The sequence below is a fragment of the Mesocricetus auratus genome, unplaced genomic scaffold (assembly GCF_017639785.1).
Source record: "Mesocricetus auratus isolate SY011 unplaced genomic scaffold, BCM_Maur_2.0 Super-Scaffold_100676, whole genome shotgun sequence".
NCBI classification, from domain to species: Eukaryota; Metazoa; Chordata; class Mammalia; order Rodentia; family Cricetidae; genus Mesocricetus; species Mesocricetus auratus.
This window is the reverse complement of record NW_024429266.1, coordinates 133,541,106-133,557,365: the sequence shown is the minus strand read 5'-3', so window position 1 is coordinate 133,557,365 and position 16,260 is coordinate 133,541,106. Positions and strand designations below refer to the sequence as shown.

The 16,260-nt window shown below is 51.1% G+C and overlaps 1 protein-coding gene across 3 annotated transcripts; it reads right to left on the bottom strand.

Annotated features, from left to right (window-relative positions):
• Positions 1-6,028: 6,028 nt before the first annotated feature.
• Sftpb (surfactant protein B) lies at positions 6,029-16,260 on the bottom strand. Of its 3 annotated transcripts, none has more exons than XM_005076094.4 (11): positions 16,111-16,260; positions 15,750-15,877; positions 15,162-15,233; positions 14,637-14,762; positions 13,791-13,955; positions 13,494-13,583; positions 11,119-11,302; positions 10,232-10,404; positions 8,378-8,458; positions 7,800-7,877; positions 6,029-6,376 (listed from the first exon to the last, which is right to left on the bottom strand). In XM_005076094.4, exons 1-10 carry the CDS (start codon positions 16,172-16,174, stop codon positions 7,815-7,817), a joined length of 1,146 nt encoding a protein of 381 aa, XP_005076151.1. In that variant the 5' UTR covers positions 16,175-16,260; the 3' UTR covers positions 6,029-6,376; positions 7,800-7,814. The 3 variants fall into 3 exon arrangements, with proteins under 3 accessions (XP_005076151.1, XP_021086311.1, XP_021086310.1); XM_021230652.2 differs by having other exon boundaries at positions 11,119-11,233; XM_021230651.2 differs by having other exon boundaries at positions 16,117-16,258.

Sequence of the window (16,260 nt, the reverse complement as noted above, 5' to 3'; positions counted from 1 at the left end):
TGGAAATTCTTGAGACTAGGATCCCTCCTCTCACTGTTCACCTCGTCCCCAGGCCATTCCAGCTATGCCTGTGACTATGCTTGCCACTCTTAGGGAGGACATGCTTCATAAGCAAGTCCTAACACCACACGTCCCTGAACTCTTGATCTTAAAGCCATATGCCTATTTGATTTGTTTTTGGATGTCTTAAAATCAGTTCAAACTTAATTGGGAATGTAGCTCAGTTGGTAGAATACTTGGCTGGCATTCATGGAACCCTGGGTTTGATCTGTACCACCACGTAAACCAGTCGTGGAGGCATGTGTCTGTACATGGAAGATGTAGGCAGGATAATCATGAGTTCAAGGTCATTCTTAGCTACATGAGATCCCATCTCAAACAAAAACCCTGATGATTTTTTTTAGGAGTCATCCTTTCATTTTCTTTTGGGGTGTGTGTGTGTGTGTGTGTGTCTGTCTGTCTGTCTGTCTGTCTGAGGAGAATGTCAGATGTCCCCCCTCAGAGACAAGAACGAATCTAGAACTAGTCTTTGGACCAGCAAGCCCCACTGATCCTCCTGCCTTTACCTGGAAACAGTGGTTTATAGGTGAGCTTGTGTCCACAGAAACTCACTCTTGATGCTTGTGGGGCAGGAAGTCTTTCCCACTGAGCATCTCTCTAGCCCTGTGAGTCATCCATTTTTCCCTCCAATTTGCTTATCCTGTTACCAAGCCTTGTTTATTTTCTTTTGTGTTTCTATCTCTGCCTCTCCCTCCTCCCCACCTCCCTCCCTCCCTTTTCTTCTTTCTCTCCCTCTCTCAGTTGGGCTAGTGAAATGTTTTGGAGGGAAAAGGTGCATGCTGCCAAGCCTGAGGACCTGAATTCAGTTCTTGGGCCCTGCATGGAAGAAGAGAACTGACTCCTGCAAATTGTCCCACCCCTCCACAGAATGTTATTTTCAGGGTCTTACGGTTTTGGTTTGAGACAGGGTTTCTGACCTGGAACTCATTCTGTAGACCAGTCTGGCCTCAGACTCAGAGGACTGCCTCTTCTTCACTCCTGGGTGCTGGGACTGAAGTCATGCACCACTGCCTAGCTATTTTCAGGTTACATTTATGCAGTTGTATATGTGTTTGTGTGCACATGCCACAGCATGTGTGTGAAGGTCAGAGGACAACTTGCACCAATTTGTTCTCCTTATCATGTGGGTCCCTGGGTTGGAAATCAAGTCCTCAGGCTTGGTAACCTGAGCCTTTACATGCTGAGCTCAGAACTGATCTTTGAGACAGGTCTCGGCAGATCATCCGTCCCTCTCACTACCATCCACCCAGGCAGTTCTTTGTCTTCCAAGGTAAAGATTGAAGTATTTTGCTGCTAGCCTCACTTCCAAGGACATTTGTGACCTTAGGACACAAAGCGTCAGGTGTTGATAAGTAATGGTGGGGGGTGCCTGTTTTTGTTTATTTTGGGAGACGGGGTCTCACTTTGTAGCCCTGGCTGGCATGGAACTCACTATGTAGACTAGGCTGGCCTTAAAAAACTCACAACAATCCATCTGCCTCTGCTTCTCAAATGCTAGAACTAAAGACATGTGCCACCACACCTAACCTGCTTTATTTTATTGAGTCAGGTCTCACTTTGTAGCCCTGGCTGGCCCAGAACATGCTATATGTATATAGTTCAGGCTAGCCTCACATTTTCAGCAGTCTTCTCCCCCAGCCTCCTGAATGCTGGGATTACAGGCGTGTGTCACTATGCCTGGCCCTCAAACTTTAAGTTGGGAACGATAAGATGTTTCTTTTGTCCCAGCCCTGGGGAGAGGCTTGGCACTTATGAAGCACTCAATGTTTCTGGATCAGATTCACCTGTACTACATTCTTGGTGCTGTCCTGCATGGGTAATTTTTGTTGCTTACTTTCCCAAGAAGGTGGCAATAGAATCACCTAAGCACTTGGGGTCCATTTATCAGAGTCGGCTGTTCAGTGGTCTAAGGCAGTGGTTCTCGACCCCTTTGGGAGGTTGCCCTTTCATAGGCGTCGCCTATGACCATTGGAAAACAGATGTTTACATTATGATTCATAACAGTATAGCTACATTTATGAATTAGCAGCAAAATAATTTTATGATTGGGGTCACCACAACATGAAGAACTGTATTAAAGGGACACAGCATTGGGAAGGTTGAGAACCACTGGCCTAAGATCTGTTGTGGCTTGCTACTAACCATGGATGTCTGGACAGGTACATGCCTTTTGTATGTCAGTCATGATCCCAGCATGCAGCTCCTTTTCACAGACCCAGAGTATGAACCATGGTGAGGAAGGGAAAGTCATGCTTTCTTAGCATGACCCTACAGCCGGCTTGAGAGACATGGAAAACATTCTACACTGAAGATACATGACAGGAAAAATAACATAGGATAGTAAATAATGAGTATTCCCAGCAGATCTTTACTGTTAATATAATAAGATCCGTAGATATGGCAGTGTGTAAAAGCACTTGCAGCACCCACCTGGTGTCCCAAGTCCAATCCCTAGACCCTATGTAAAGGTGTATGGAGAGAAGTTACCTCCACAGTGTCCTTTGAGCTTCACACACACACCTACACACATGTGCACATAGAAAACATTTGTTTTTCTTATTTTTGTTTGTAGCTATCTGTGTGTGGGTTTGTGCATGTGAGTGCAGGTGGCCTCATAGGCCAGAGGGATCTGGAACACCTGGAGCTGGAGTTACAAGCAGTTGTAAGCCACCTGATGCAGGTGCTGGGAATTGAACTCTGGAATTGCACTCTGGAAGTTCAGTGCATGCTCTTAACCTCAGAGCTATCTCTCTAGCCCAAATAACTTTTTAAAAATAAGTAAAAGAATAACAAAATCAGGCAGAATGCTCAAACATATTCCACAAAGGATAAAATATGAACAACCTGTAAACATGTAATCAAAGATGAAGAGCTGGCTTGTTGATTAAGAGTGTTTTCTGCTCTTCAGGGGGCCAGGGTTCCATTCCCAGCTCTTATATGACAGCTTAAACCTTCTATAACTCCATTTCCAAGGCATCCAATGCCCTCTTCAGGCCTTTGAAGGCACCAGACAGACACATGTACAGTCAACATTCATGCAGGCAGAATACTTGTGCATAAAATAAAAAAATAAAATGTTAATTACAAGAGGGCCTTGTGTATGTAATGTGCAGTGCACATGTGGGGGTCAAAGAACTAAAAGTTGGTGCTCTCCTTCGTCATGTGGACCATGGGGATCAAGCTGAGTGTGACCTTGAACTTCTTATCCTCCCTCTACCTTCCACGTGTTGAGACTACAGGCCATCACATCTGGTTATGCAGTGCTGGGAACTGAACTCAGGGCTTGGCAGCCTCTACAGAATGAACTACATAACCAACCAACCAACCAGTCAGCCTGCCTCCCTCTTCCAGACAGGGTCTTACTCTAGCTTAGTCTGCCCTAAAATTGATTGTGTAACCCAGGCTGAAGTATAGGGGTTATAGACATGAACCACCGTGCAGGATCAGGAAGCCATTTTTCATTTGTCTTTCAGTAAAAATGTGAAGGGTTGCTAATCCTCAGACTTACAGAAAATGGAAGAGGCACTTCCAGTTGGGCTGGAAATTGGTAAAGCGTGGGCAGAGCACCAACTCAACAGGAAGCATGTGTTAAAAGTACAAACATGCAGATGTGCAGACCTTTGTCCCACAAAAATGCATCTTGAAACTGATTCTAAGGAAGTGATCAGGACTTATAAACAGATGTAGGAAGATATAACTGGGAAGACAGCCCTCTCCATTACAGACCTTGATATGCAGGCCAGGCTGGACTGCTTCCCGAGCGCCAAGATCACAGCTGTGTATAGTATAGTCATGCCCAAAGAGGGTATCAGAGCCTCTGAAACTATTGTTGTAGATGGTAGTGAGCTGCCATGTGGGTACTGGGAATCAAACCCAGGTCCCAGTGAGAAAAGTTCTCTAAGCTGCTGAGCTATCTCTCCAGCCTCTTATTTGCTTACTTTGATGTCCGGAACCTTCAGCTCACCTTAAGTAAGCTTGGGGGGTGAGGGCAGCAGGAGGGAGACCAGGCTGGCGGGGAGCAGATGTAGACTTGTGCTCCGTAAGAGGTAGGCCCTGGCCCTGCTGACATCAGGCTGAGACTGATTCCTGCCGTCCCTTAAAAGATACTGTTTTCTTATTTTGCACAAGGGAACAGGACTTTCATTAGCTGTGGCTCAGGCATTGTGTCAACATGGGAACTAGTCCTTGGTATGCACAGTCCTAACTGATCTTAGATACTCATGGCAGATATGGAATCACCCTCAGGTTTGTAAATTTAAAAAAGTCAGGAGAGGGTTGGAGAGATGATGACTCAGAGGTTAAGAGCACTGGTTGCTCTTCCAGAGGTCCTGAGTTCAATTCCCAGCAACCACATGGTGGCTCACAGCCATTTGTATTGAGATCCAGTGCCACCTTCTGGCACGTAGGGATACATGCAAACAGAACACTGTGTACATAATAAATAAAATCTTTTAAAAAAGAAAATTCAGAGAAATCCACCCCTCTTTCCATGCCCTTTTGTTTTCAGTGCTGGGATAAATCAGGGTCTAGAGCATGCTAACCCTGTGCTCTGCCACTCAGCCATACCGTCAACTCTAGAAACCCTTTTTATCTTGGTTAGCACAGAACACCTCAAATATGGAGCCGTAATGGTCAGAGCATGCAGTGCCCACCCTCACCCAGGCCAGGGATTTCCTGACTTAAAAGAAAATTATCATAATTATGTGTATGTTTATAACGGGGTGTGGGAGTTGTGGGTACCATGGCGTAAATGTGGAGGTCAGAGGATAACTTTTGGGACTTTCTACCACCATCTTGGATTTCAGGGATCAAATTCAGATCATCAGACTTGTGCAGCAAGTGTCTGCTGAACCATGTCATAGGCCCAATTCCCTGATTTTTAGTTTAAATGTGCATGTATGTATGTATGTATGTTTGTATGTATGCATGCATGCATGTATGTGTGTATGTGTATATGCATGTATGTATGTAATGTGCAGCCCACATGTGGAGGTCAAAGGACAATTAGATGTTGGCGCTCTCCTTCTGTCGTGTGGATGATGGGGATCAAGCTGAGGTGACCAGCCTTGGGTGCTGTTGAGGCCTGTGTAATATTTTGAAAATATGATCCACCCCGCCACAGGTTCTGAGAGCTTAGAACTTCCATTGTCTTTTAGATGTCAGCTGATTACTGCCCGATGGCCTGGCCTCTGTGGGGAATGGCTCCTATTCTAATAACAATAGACTTGTGCCAGGCCGACTCTCCACCCACCCTGAGGACTGGTGAGTCATGCTGGCGTGGGGTACCTGAGGGCTTGAGTACGTGATACTAGAAGTGTCTCTAGAATTTAGGGAAATGTTTGCTACCTGCCCTTTATTCATGATAATAGATGTTTTCTGCCACTGCCCCCACCTTCGGATGGTTACTTAAGATGATGGAACAATAAACTGTGGCCTTCAGTATTAACTGGGAGCCTTCCTGACGTGACCAGAGGTCTCGTCTTTAACACCGTTGGAGAGTTAGCCTATCCCATGATTGGTACCGGTCAAAGCCCCAAAGACATCAGTCCGGATGTATGGCCCCTGCAATGTGGGGCTAATACCGACCACACCTGATGGAGGGGGGCATTAACTTTCACTCACCAGAGTGTGTCACCAGCCCTTCCTGGTTTTTGTTTGTTTGGGTTTTTTGTTTTTGTTTTCTATTTTTTTGAAAAAGCACAAGCTGAGGATTTCAATGCCTATCTTTATCTCTTAGACTGCTTTGTTGTTTTTCTGTTTGTTTGTTTGACTTAAGAAAGGTCTATATCCCAGACCGGCCTCGATTCTTACAATCCTCTACAGAGAGGTAGTAGTCTCCCAAGTGTTGAGATTGTAGGTGGGGGCCACCACACCACCTTCAAACTCTTTTTTTTGTGCTGGAGATTCAACCCAGGTTTTCTGCATGCTAGGAAAGCGTCCTGCCACCGAGCCTCACCCACAGCCCTTCTAATAGTTCATGTTCCCATTTTTTATTTTTCTGAAGCTTGAATTTCATAGAAGTGTTAGCAAGGGGTTGGTGTGGCCAGACCCAGCTTCTTCTTGCTGTCTTCTGGGAGCCATGACAGTTTCTTCTCAGTCCCTGGGGGCTGTAGGAGCCATTGGAGCTAGGCTGGGCTCTGCTGGGTGTGCAGACCCGAAGCCCCTCTGCAGGCTCCCAGAAGACATGGGCCTGCTGCACCGCATCCCCGAAGGAGGCAGAAACCACTTTGGTGTTGGGCTGTGGCTAGCATGGGCCATACAGGCTGACACAGGCGGAGGGCACAGACTGAGGTTCGTCGCCATCTGGTGTAGGGAGCTGTGAGGAAGGAAGTGGGAGGGTGAGTGTGGGAGGCGAGGCTCTTCTCAGGGAGAGTAGCTGGTGGGGTTTAGGACTGCTTGTGATGGCAACAGTTCAGAAGAGCCAGAGTCCCTTCATCCAGCCACTTGCTGCTAGACTAGTTGTGGTGGTTTGAAAAAAAATGGCCCCCAAAGGGAGTGGCACTATTAGGAGGTGTGGCTTTGTGAGAGTGGGTGTGTTCTTGTTGGAGGAAGTGCGTCACTGTGGAGGCGGGCTTTGGGGGGGTCCCATATATGCTAAAGCCACACCCAGTGTCTCAGTTCACTTCCTGTTGCCTGCTGATCGAGATGTGGGACTCTCAGCCCCTGCACCGTGTCTGCCTGCATGCCGCCACAGTGATGACAATGGACTAAACCTCTGAACTGTGAGCCACCCCATTACATGCTGTCCTTTGTAAGGGTTGCTGTGGTCATGGTGTCTCTTCACAGCAACAGAAACCCCAGCTAGCACACTAAAGACACCTCAAAAGCATACTTTGCCTGGGGGCCCATGGCCTGTTGATGGCAGAGTTGGGAGCAGAGCTCAGGCCACCTCTCACTCTTCCAGCTTCAGTAGGCAAGGCCTGGAGCCCCGGGATCTGGGGGAAAGGTGACTCTCATCTTGGGTACCTCCCTCATTCCAGGAGCCCAGATGGACTTGATAGGGAAGGGCATGTTAGATTGGTCCCTGAGAGACTTACTGAGTTGAAATGCCCTTGCCCACAATGGCGGCGACAGTTCTGGGTCCTTCCTCACATTAGAAGTGGTGGGCTGACTGTGCACACCAGCAGAGCCCTGGCACAGGCGCTGACTGAGTCTTACACACGTGGGAACAAACGGCATATGACCACGCGGTGAGGGGCTGGCTTTGAGTACATTGTGACTGGACCCAGTTTAACCGTCACCGTCACTTGAGAGATCACCGTTGCCCCTCGTCAGCCAGGTCATCCCCTGACTCTGGGGCTAAAGCTACTCTGCTTTAGATAACAGTGACCTGGAAAGCTATCGGCTTGAGGAGGAGGAGGTCAGGTGACCATGGTACTCCTGGCATCTGAGGGGGTGACAGCGTAGACAGTGACGTGTGACTTCCCTGAGGCCTAAGAAATGTTGGGTTTTGCCGGATCATGTGATATCCTTAAGGTCAGGCAGCCCAGATGTGAGGAGGCCTTGGGTGGAAACCGTGGATGGGGTGGGAAGGGCAAGGAGTAGCAATGGATCAAAGCCAACAGCAACAGAACAAACAGAACACTTTTCCTGATGGACGCACTGGTGACCCTTAGGAGCTGGAGCTGTGCCTGGGAGAGGCGGATGACACAGTCCACAGAAGGGGGCCGGAGGACCTCTGTTCCCAAGCCTTAGCAAGCAAAGACCCAGCCCTCGCCCCAAGTGGGGCTGGGACTTACCTGGAGACCAAGTTCTCAGAGGTGTAGGGTTTGGAAGCATTGCAGAGGACTGGCCGGGGCCTCACACACTCCTAGGGCCTGCCAGAGACAGCACAGGGGACTCAGCTTTCTACTCCTAACTCTCGAGGGTACGGAGACAACCCCCACTTCAGGCCTGCTGCTGCCTGGGGGGCACTCTTGATATGATCTTGAAGACCTGCTGTGCTACTCCCCAAGCCATAGGGGAGGTGGGACCCCATCTTATACTGTAACCCCACCAGGGACTTACAGACCGGGAGGTGGGACCCCACCTTATACTATAACCCCACCACCAAATGCACACTGGTCACTGAGCACAACCACATCCCATAATGAGCATCATACCACAGCCCTTAGTTATCTACCCCATCATGTGTCTCCTCCCCTTCCACTTTACCGGGATGTGTTCTTTGCTGTTCTGAGACCAAACCTATTCTGTAGGTACAATTAGTCCTAGGCTGCTGTACTCGAGGCTGCCTGGATCCAAGAGATGGGGCTGCCTGAGGATCATGAACCATGGAGGGTGGGGCTCCAGGGACCAGCTGAAGTAGTGGGCATACCTGGCAGGCAGCATGGGCATTCCTGCTCCTGGGCACCAGAGCCAGCAGCTGGGGTGCGTGCTGTTCCACAAAGTGTTCACACTGAGGAGAGACACGCGATGTGTAGGCTGCAGTCTACGACAGGACTTCCCGTCCTGCAGCTCCTCCCTCGGCCACTCCATTCCTTCCATCCTGACTGTGGGCATGTGTCTGTCTGTCAGTGCCTGGCTGACCGCTGACACTGCCTGAGGGTTGGGCAGATGAGGCACTCGCTGCTCTTTTGGAGGACCTGAGCAACTGCTCATAACCATCCTTAACTCCAGTTCCAAGGAATCTGCTGGCCTCTTCTGGCCTCTCTGGACACTGCACACACATGGTGCTCATACATACGTGCGCACAAAACACATACGCATGAAATAAAAGAAAAGGAAAACAAAGGACACTTCCTAACCCTGACTGACTTGCAGGGAGCTTCTGTGGAAAGGCAGGGCACTGCAGCCGGCTGTTGGGAAGAGAGACCAGTGGCCTGGCCTCAAGTCGGTTCATGTTCGCCCCGCACACATGAAGCCTTCCGTTTAAACTCCCTGAACCACATGAAACTGAGCATGGTGGTGCATGCCTGTATTCCCAAGACAGACGAGGTGCCGGCAGGAGGACCAAAAGGTTCTTCAAGATCAGTTTCAGAGACATGAGACCCTCTCTCTAAAGAAAGTACTTTCTTCTTCAGTGAGGAAATTTATCGTAGGTTGTTTTGATTTTTGTTTTTTGTTTGTTTGTTTTTTTGGTTTTTCGAGACAGGGTTTCTCTGTATTGTTTTGGAGGCTGTCCTGGAACTCGCTCTGTAGATCAGGCTGGCCTGGAACTCACAGAGATCCTCCTGCCTCTGCCTCCCGAGTGCTGGGATTAAAGGCGTGCGCCACCAACGCCCGGCTGTTTTTTGTTTTTGTTTTTGAGACAGGTTTCTCTGTGTAGCCGCACTGTCCTGGAACTCACTCTGTAGGCCAGGCTGGCTTCCAACTCAAAGGTCTGCCCGCCCCTGTCTCCTGAATGCTGGGACTGAAGGTGTGCGCCACCACGGCCTGGCTGTGAAAGTGCGTTGTATTTATTTACATGTGTGGGGCACATGTGTGCTCAGCAGGACATCTTACAGAAGTTGATTCTCCCCTTTTACCATCTGGGCCCCAAGGAGCTTGTCAGGCTCGAGGGCAGTGCCAGGGTGCCATCTTACTCAGCACCCCTCCCCCCCAGAGCGTTTCTCTGGTTTGGTCTCCTCTGTCTCCTTTCTCTAGACAAGGTCTCATGTAGCCCAGGCTGACCCTGAACTCATTAATTTATATAGCTGAGGCTGCCCTCGAACTCCCAATTCTCCTTCCTCAGCCTTCCAAATGCTAGGATTACAGGCCAGCTCTACCTTACCCAGTTTCTAGCCCTCTTGTGCAGGTGGACTTCTGCCTGTTGAGTCAGAGTGAGAAGGGTGGGACAGGAAGGATCCTGGAGAAGGCTAAATCCCTTTCCTGCTCCAGCTGGCCTTGGCTTTGCTCATTTTCTGGTGCTTACTAGGCACTGTCGAATTCTACTCACCAGGGATAACACCAGGGGGATAGTGTGGCAAACACTCGGGTGAAACCACAAAATGACAGTGAGACCCTTTCCTGCCGTGACCAATAGTACTTTCTTTGTACTCAGCCCCTGAAGAAGGTGCTGATGCTCGAAGCCAATTACAGTTGTGACAATCCCATCATTGTCTGACCCACATCCTGTCTACCTGGCTGGGCTCCAGTCCAGTGTCCTGTGTGTCTCTGGCTACAAAGTCTCTTCTGGCTCAGCCACCACCACACATAGGTCATAAATCCTACCCCCGTGTCCACCCCGTACCTTTGGCCTGTCCAACCAGAAGCGAAGGCAGGCCTGGCGCATTGCCTGTGGCATAGCCTGCGGCGTAGCCTGCTCACTGGTGTTCCAGGCCCGGGTGATCACAGACTTGCAGAGACGGCACTCAGCGTCTTGTAGTGGCCATTCTTCTACCAGGGGATCCAGAGCAGGGAGGGCTAAAGACAAAATGGTCAAAATTGTCCTGCAGGCTGGGCACGGTGGCACATACTTTGTCATGCCAGCACTTCAGAGTCTGAGGCAGGAGGATCACAGCAAGCTTAAAGGCCAGCCTGTGCTATGTAGTAAGATTCTGATTTTTTTCCTTGGTTTTTTCGAGACAGGGTTTCTCTGTGGCTATGGAGGCTGTCCTGGAGCTTGCTCTTGTAGACCAGGCTGGCCTCGAACTCACAGAGCTCCAACTGCCTCTGCCTCCCGAGTGCTGGGATTAAAGGCGTGCGCCACCACACCCAACTCTAAGATTCTGTTTTAATCCTTCCAAAAAGCCGTCTTGTGTAAGTGTTGGTTCTGGGGCTGGAGAGACGTTTCGACAGTTAAAAGCCGAGCAGTTAAAAGCACCAACTGCTCTTCCGGAGGACCTGGGTTCGATCCCCAGAACCCACATGGTGGCACACAACTGTCAGTTATCCCAGTTCTAGAGGATCCAGCATCCTTTGTGGCCTCCGTGGGAACCGGGCACACACGTGGTATGTAGATGCGGACGCTGGCCATGCACTAATATCCACACAGATATACAAACAGTAAATAAAAAGGTGTTGGTTCCTGTCCCCCACCTTGTCCGTGTTCCCACCTTCCCCGCATGTGCCCTGTAGTGATATAAGTCAGGGACAGGACCAAAGGAGGAGGGTAGTGGGGGGTGACAGCAGGCTCACCTGGGCCGATGGCATCCTCAGTGGAACATCGGAGGACCAGGCCGCAGACCAGCTGGGGCACCACGCGGCCCAGCAGTGCGTCTAGCAGGAGGACTGTATAGCGCTCAGCCAGGCACTGGCAGATACCACCCACCACCAGGGGTACCACGTGGCACACCTGGGCCACAGCCACAGCCAGCACACCCTGGGGTGGGGGTGGAGAAAGGACAGCATGGGACCTTCCTCTGGCGGGCTCTCATTTGTGCCCATATGAGAGGGCACCCCAGGCACACCCCTTTCTCCCTTCTAGGAAGGAGAGCAGCGCTGTCCACAGGCCACTGAGCACCCAAGATGGCAGGGGACTCAGGGGGTGCACCTGGGGTCTCTGAGAGAGTCAGCAGTTGACACAGATCTGACTTCAGTTGCTTTGGTGTCACTTGGAAAGGCCAGCAAGGCCTCGGCTTCTAACAGCCTGGCTCGAAGGGCCACCCTCCTTCCCCGTGGTCGTCCATCGGGAAGACAGTTCCTTCCATTGACCCTCGAAGCTCACAGACCCTTGGCTTTAAGAGCCCCCGGGATAGCCAGCCATTCTCCCACCTCTCTCCAATTCCAAACAACCTCTAAGCAAGGGCAGCAGAGGGCAAACGTGTGGCTCTTTCCTGTACTCCTTTATTCGGTCCATGTGACAAGCTGGCCCCAGTGCCAGGATGTTGAGGAAGGAAGAGGGCCCAGAGTATGGACATCCCCGGAGTGTGATGCCTCCCAAATGGGGCGCTTCACTTAAGGCGCCCACCTGTGATCATCGACCCACCCACGGCTCTCCTCCTGTTACGGTGACACAAGCCGACAGTCATGGAGGTCAGTGACCAAGCTGTTCCCTGACGAGATGGGCTCCACCCATGCCTCTCCTGGCTCTCTCCCCCCTCTGGTCCCTGTTGGCTGGAGAGGATGCTAAGACTGCTTCTGGCCTTAGGCAGGCTCGCCGCGCCTGCTCCTCTCTCTGGAACATCCCCTGCCTTCATCCTGCTTGGTGCTTCGGCAGTTCTCTGATCAGTCGGACACCCCTCCTCTCCTAGCTTCCCTGGCAACCCACCACAGTCTCCGGCTTTGCTGGCTGTTCCCTCTCAGCTCTCTGATGCTGTCTGCACCTGCCCACACCTTGTCTCTTGACGATGGTTTTGCTCATACTTTGGGTCGTTGATTGGGTCGTCAGCCAGTGATGTTCAGGCTGATATCACTGGGTTTTTGTTTGTCTGTTTCTGTATGTGTATGCCATGGACACTTGTGTGTGCAGGTATGTGGAGGTCAGAGGTCAATGTAGTGCCTTGGTTAGTCACCCCCACCTAATCAGTTTTTTAAAGGCTTATTTTTATTCGTGTGTATGTGTGTGTACCTGAGTGTGTGCGTGCCACACATGTGCAGGTACCCGTGGTGCCAGAAGAGGGCACTGGATTCCTCAGAGCAGGAGTTACAGGTGGTTGAAGCCACCTGACAGGGGTGCTGGGAGCCCAGCTCAGCCCTCTGGAAAAGCAGCGAGTGCTCTTAACTGTTGAGCCATATCTCCAGCCCCTCTACCTTCTGTTTTGAGACAAGGCATCTCATTAACCCTGGAGCTCATCCGTTTGGCTAGGCTGAGTGGCCAGCAAGCTCCAGCAAGCTTATCTCTGCCTCCCTCATGTGTAGGGTTACAAGTGTGCATTGCTATCCCCAGCTTTTTGTGCAGGTGTTGAGGATCTGAACTCGGGTTCAGCAAGTGCATTACTCACTGAGCCCGTTTCTTCTCGATGGGTGTCTTTGGCTCATCGGAGCTCTGTTTTCTCCTAGACCTTGGCTTAAATGTTACTTCTTTAGAGCGTCTCCCTGGCCTGCCTGTGTAATTCCTATCATTTTGTCTGTGTGCATCCTCAGCTCTGCGAGGTCCATAAGCTGCAAGTTCCTTCCACAACACAAGCTTCAGAAACGGAAGGAATGTGTGCCCTGCCGTGGGTCATAATGAGTGATATTGCCTGTGGGACCCCATTTAAGCAGTGTTGGTAGGGCATGACCGTTTGTGTGTAGGACAACCCCGGGGTTAATGAGACCACTGGGAGAAGCCATCATGGGCTTGGAGGACAGAAGGAGTGGAAATTACTAGTGGAATTCTGTTTTGGGAGAATTAATGCATTTTTTTCTATAGTGACAACCGGGGCTTCTCAGCCTTTGGATGATGAGCAGCTGGAAGAGAAGGCTGGCCCTGATTTACCCTCCTATACAGGAGCCTCAAGGTTCCTTGGGTAGGGGCAATGCGTGGGCGTCCTCACCTAATTCCTCACAGCCTTCTCAGTGTGTTGAGGTGGGGAACGTGCAGCTATGGGGCCCTCCTGAGCTCTGTGCGGTTCTGCACACCGAGGCCTTACCTTGGGAATCACGGCTTGGACCCGCTTGATCAGAGTCCTGCAAAGCCAGCAGAAGGGCAGAGGGATGGGGAGCTGTTGCTCAGAGAGATCCTGAGGAAGGAAGTGGTGATGGGGGGGGGTTAAGGCTGGGTACCTCCCAAGCCCTGGCCATCTCACTTCGCTTCTCTGCCTCCTAGTTTAAGCTCTGCCTGGTCCCTTTTGTTTCTTCCCAGCTCCGTCCCTCTGGGTGCTCATGTGTCTCAGCGGCCACTTTAGCCTTCTGGCTGTTGGGGGGTGAGGTGGGGAGGGCTGGCTTACCTGTGTGTGAGGCCCGGGCCTTGCCACGAAGGCCCCTGGCAGCACTGGGAGGACCAGCTTGTTCATCAGAGGGTCTGGAATTGCATCCTGCATCCCTGGCTCCTGTTCTGGCTTAGCCTGTCTAAGTGGGCACAGCCCCACATGATTGCAGATAGCCTTTGGGTTCTAGGGCACAGAAAGGTAAGGGCTGTTAGGATCAGGAGGGAATCCCTCACTGCCCAGCCTCTGCTCAGGGACAAGGACCGCAGTCTTTGAGCCTGGGTTTATGGATAGCAGGCTGGATGGGGTGCTCTATCTTGGGATTCCAGTGTAGGGCCTTGAGGCAGTTGTCTGGGAAAGTGTGACTGCATGTGAGCATACTGTGTGAATTAAATAAGGATGTGTGTATGTGTGTGTGTGTGTGAGAGAGAGAGAGAGAGAGAGAGAGAGAGAGAGAGAGAGAGAGAGAGAGAGAGAGAGAGAGAGAGAGAGAGAGAGAGAGAGAGAGAGAGAGAAAGGAGAGGATGGAAGGAGTGTCTGAATGTTGGTGTCATGGAGTAGATATACTCTGATCTGGGTTTCTACATGAAGGAACTGAGTTTCCTTTGGCTGTAGTGAGAAGTGTATCTGTGTGTTTGGGATTCCATGTGTGTATCTGATTGAGGGGTGTACGTGTGCGTGTGTGGGTATGTATATGGGTGTTCATGTGTATGGCTGTGTGGGTGCTGTGTACATATCTAGTTAAATGTTCTCTCTCTCTGTGTGTGTGTGTGTGTGTGTGTGTGTGTGTGTGTGTGTGTGTGTGTGTTGGGGCTGCTTAGGCACATGAGCTGTGTGGCAGGTGTGGCAGGCAGGTCGGGTCCTCACTATCTGGCTCTGGAAGTAGTCGATAACCAGGGGCAGGTAGACATCAAGCACTTGGCGACACCGGGGCACAAGCAGCTTCAAGGGAAGGATCTCACATTCTTGCTCCAAGAACTTCCGGATTGTGTCCTGGGAGGTCAGAGAAGGGAGGGTTAGCCTGGCCTTTGTGAGGTCTGTCCCCACCAGAATCCCGTGATGCAAGGTCTCCAACAGAGCACACTGGATGCATGTGGGAGAGGGTGTGTGCTCACCGAGACCAGAGGCATCAGATCATCCTGGAGTGACACGTGGCTGTAAGCTGTCTGATGTGGGTGCTGGGAACCAGACTCAGGTCTTCCAGAACACTCTGTGCTCCGAGCCACTGAGCCATCTTTCCACTCCCTAAGCTCAGTTTTATGAACCTACTCTTTAGTGGCTGGATGAGTGTGGAGGCCTCACCTGGAAATACCCTCTGGAGAGCTTGCTCCATCTCACTCTGCCCCTCATGCCCTCTTCCCTAAACTTCCTCTAGGATCTGCTTCCCATTACCTGGAAAATGTCTTCCTTGGTCATCTTTATGAGGAGTTGGACAATATCCTCACACTCTTGGCACAGGTCATTCTGTAAAAAGGGTCTCATGTGGGGCAAATGAGTTGGGCATGCTCCTAGCTCCAGGGAGTGCAGCTTTCTCAGACCCAGGCTGACGGTCCCTCCTTCTAAGATATAAGAAGCTGCCCATCATCCCATATCATCCTATTCTGCAGACTATCCCACCCACCCATCCCACTTGACCCATCTCATTTTATCCTATCCCGTCCCGTCCGGTCCCGTCCCGTCCCATCCCATCCCATCCCATCCCTCCCGTCCCGTCCCATCCACTTCATCCCAACTCGTCCGTCTTACCCACCCACCCACCCATCCACCCAGCTGACTCTACTCTACCCCACCTTTTGTCGACCTGCCCCCTCTCATTCATCCCATGCTGTATCTTCACATCTATTTCATTCCCATATTCTATGTCATACTATATCATACCATCCTCCAGGCCGCCCCAGCCTCTGTGGGAACCCCACTTCCCTTGTACCCTCCCCGATTCCTTCTTTCCACATCCCTAGTGCATGCTTGGGTGCTACTCACAGCTCCTACATGTCCCCAGACTTCCTGCAGGCAGTGCCCCAGGGCTCTGCACTGCACTGCTTGCTCCACATTTTGGCACCAGAATTTAGGGCCCTGCGCACAATCCAGGGATGTGGCTGACCCGACAGCTACAGTTGGGGTCAGAGCAGCCTTTGTCAGGATCCAGGATACACTTGGCACCCTGCCTTCACCCCACCCCAACCCAGTTTCATTGCAATTGGGTGGCCATTGCTGTTGTCAAACATTTCTGAGTCCTCCACCCACTGCCCGTGGACAGTCCCCAGGGTCTCTTTGGGCCTCAGGACTGTGTGCAGCCCCAGGTCGTTCTAGGACAGAGCTGGCTCAGCAAGTGGAGACTTACCCGCACCTGGGTTGCAGAGTGTGGGCAGCAGCAGCAGCCACTGCAGTAGATGTGACTTGGCCATAGCTGCCCACTGCCTGGCATCCTACTCGAGGCAGAGGCTCTTATAGTGGGGGAGAGGACCTGGAGCCGGACCTCATGGGAGCAAGT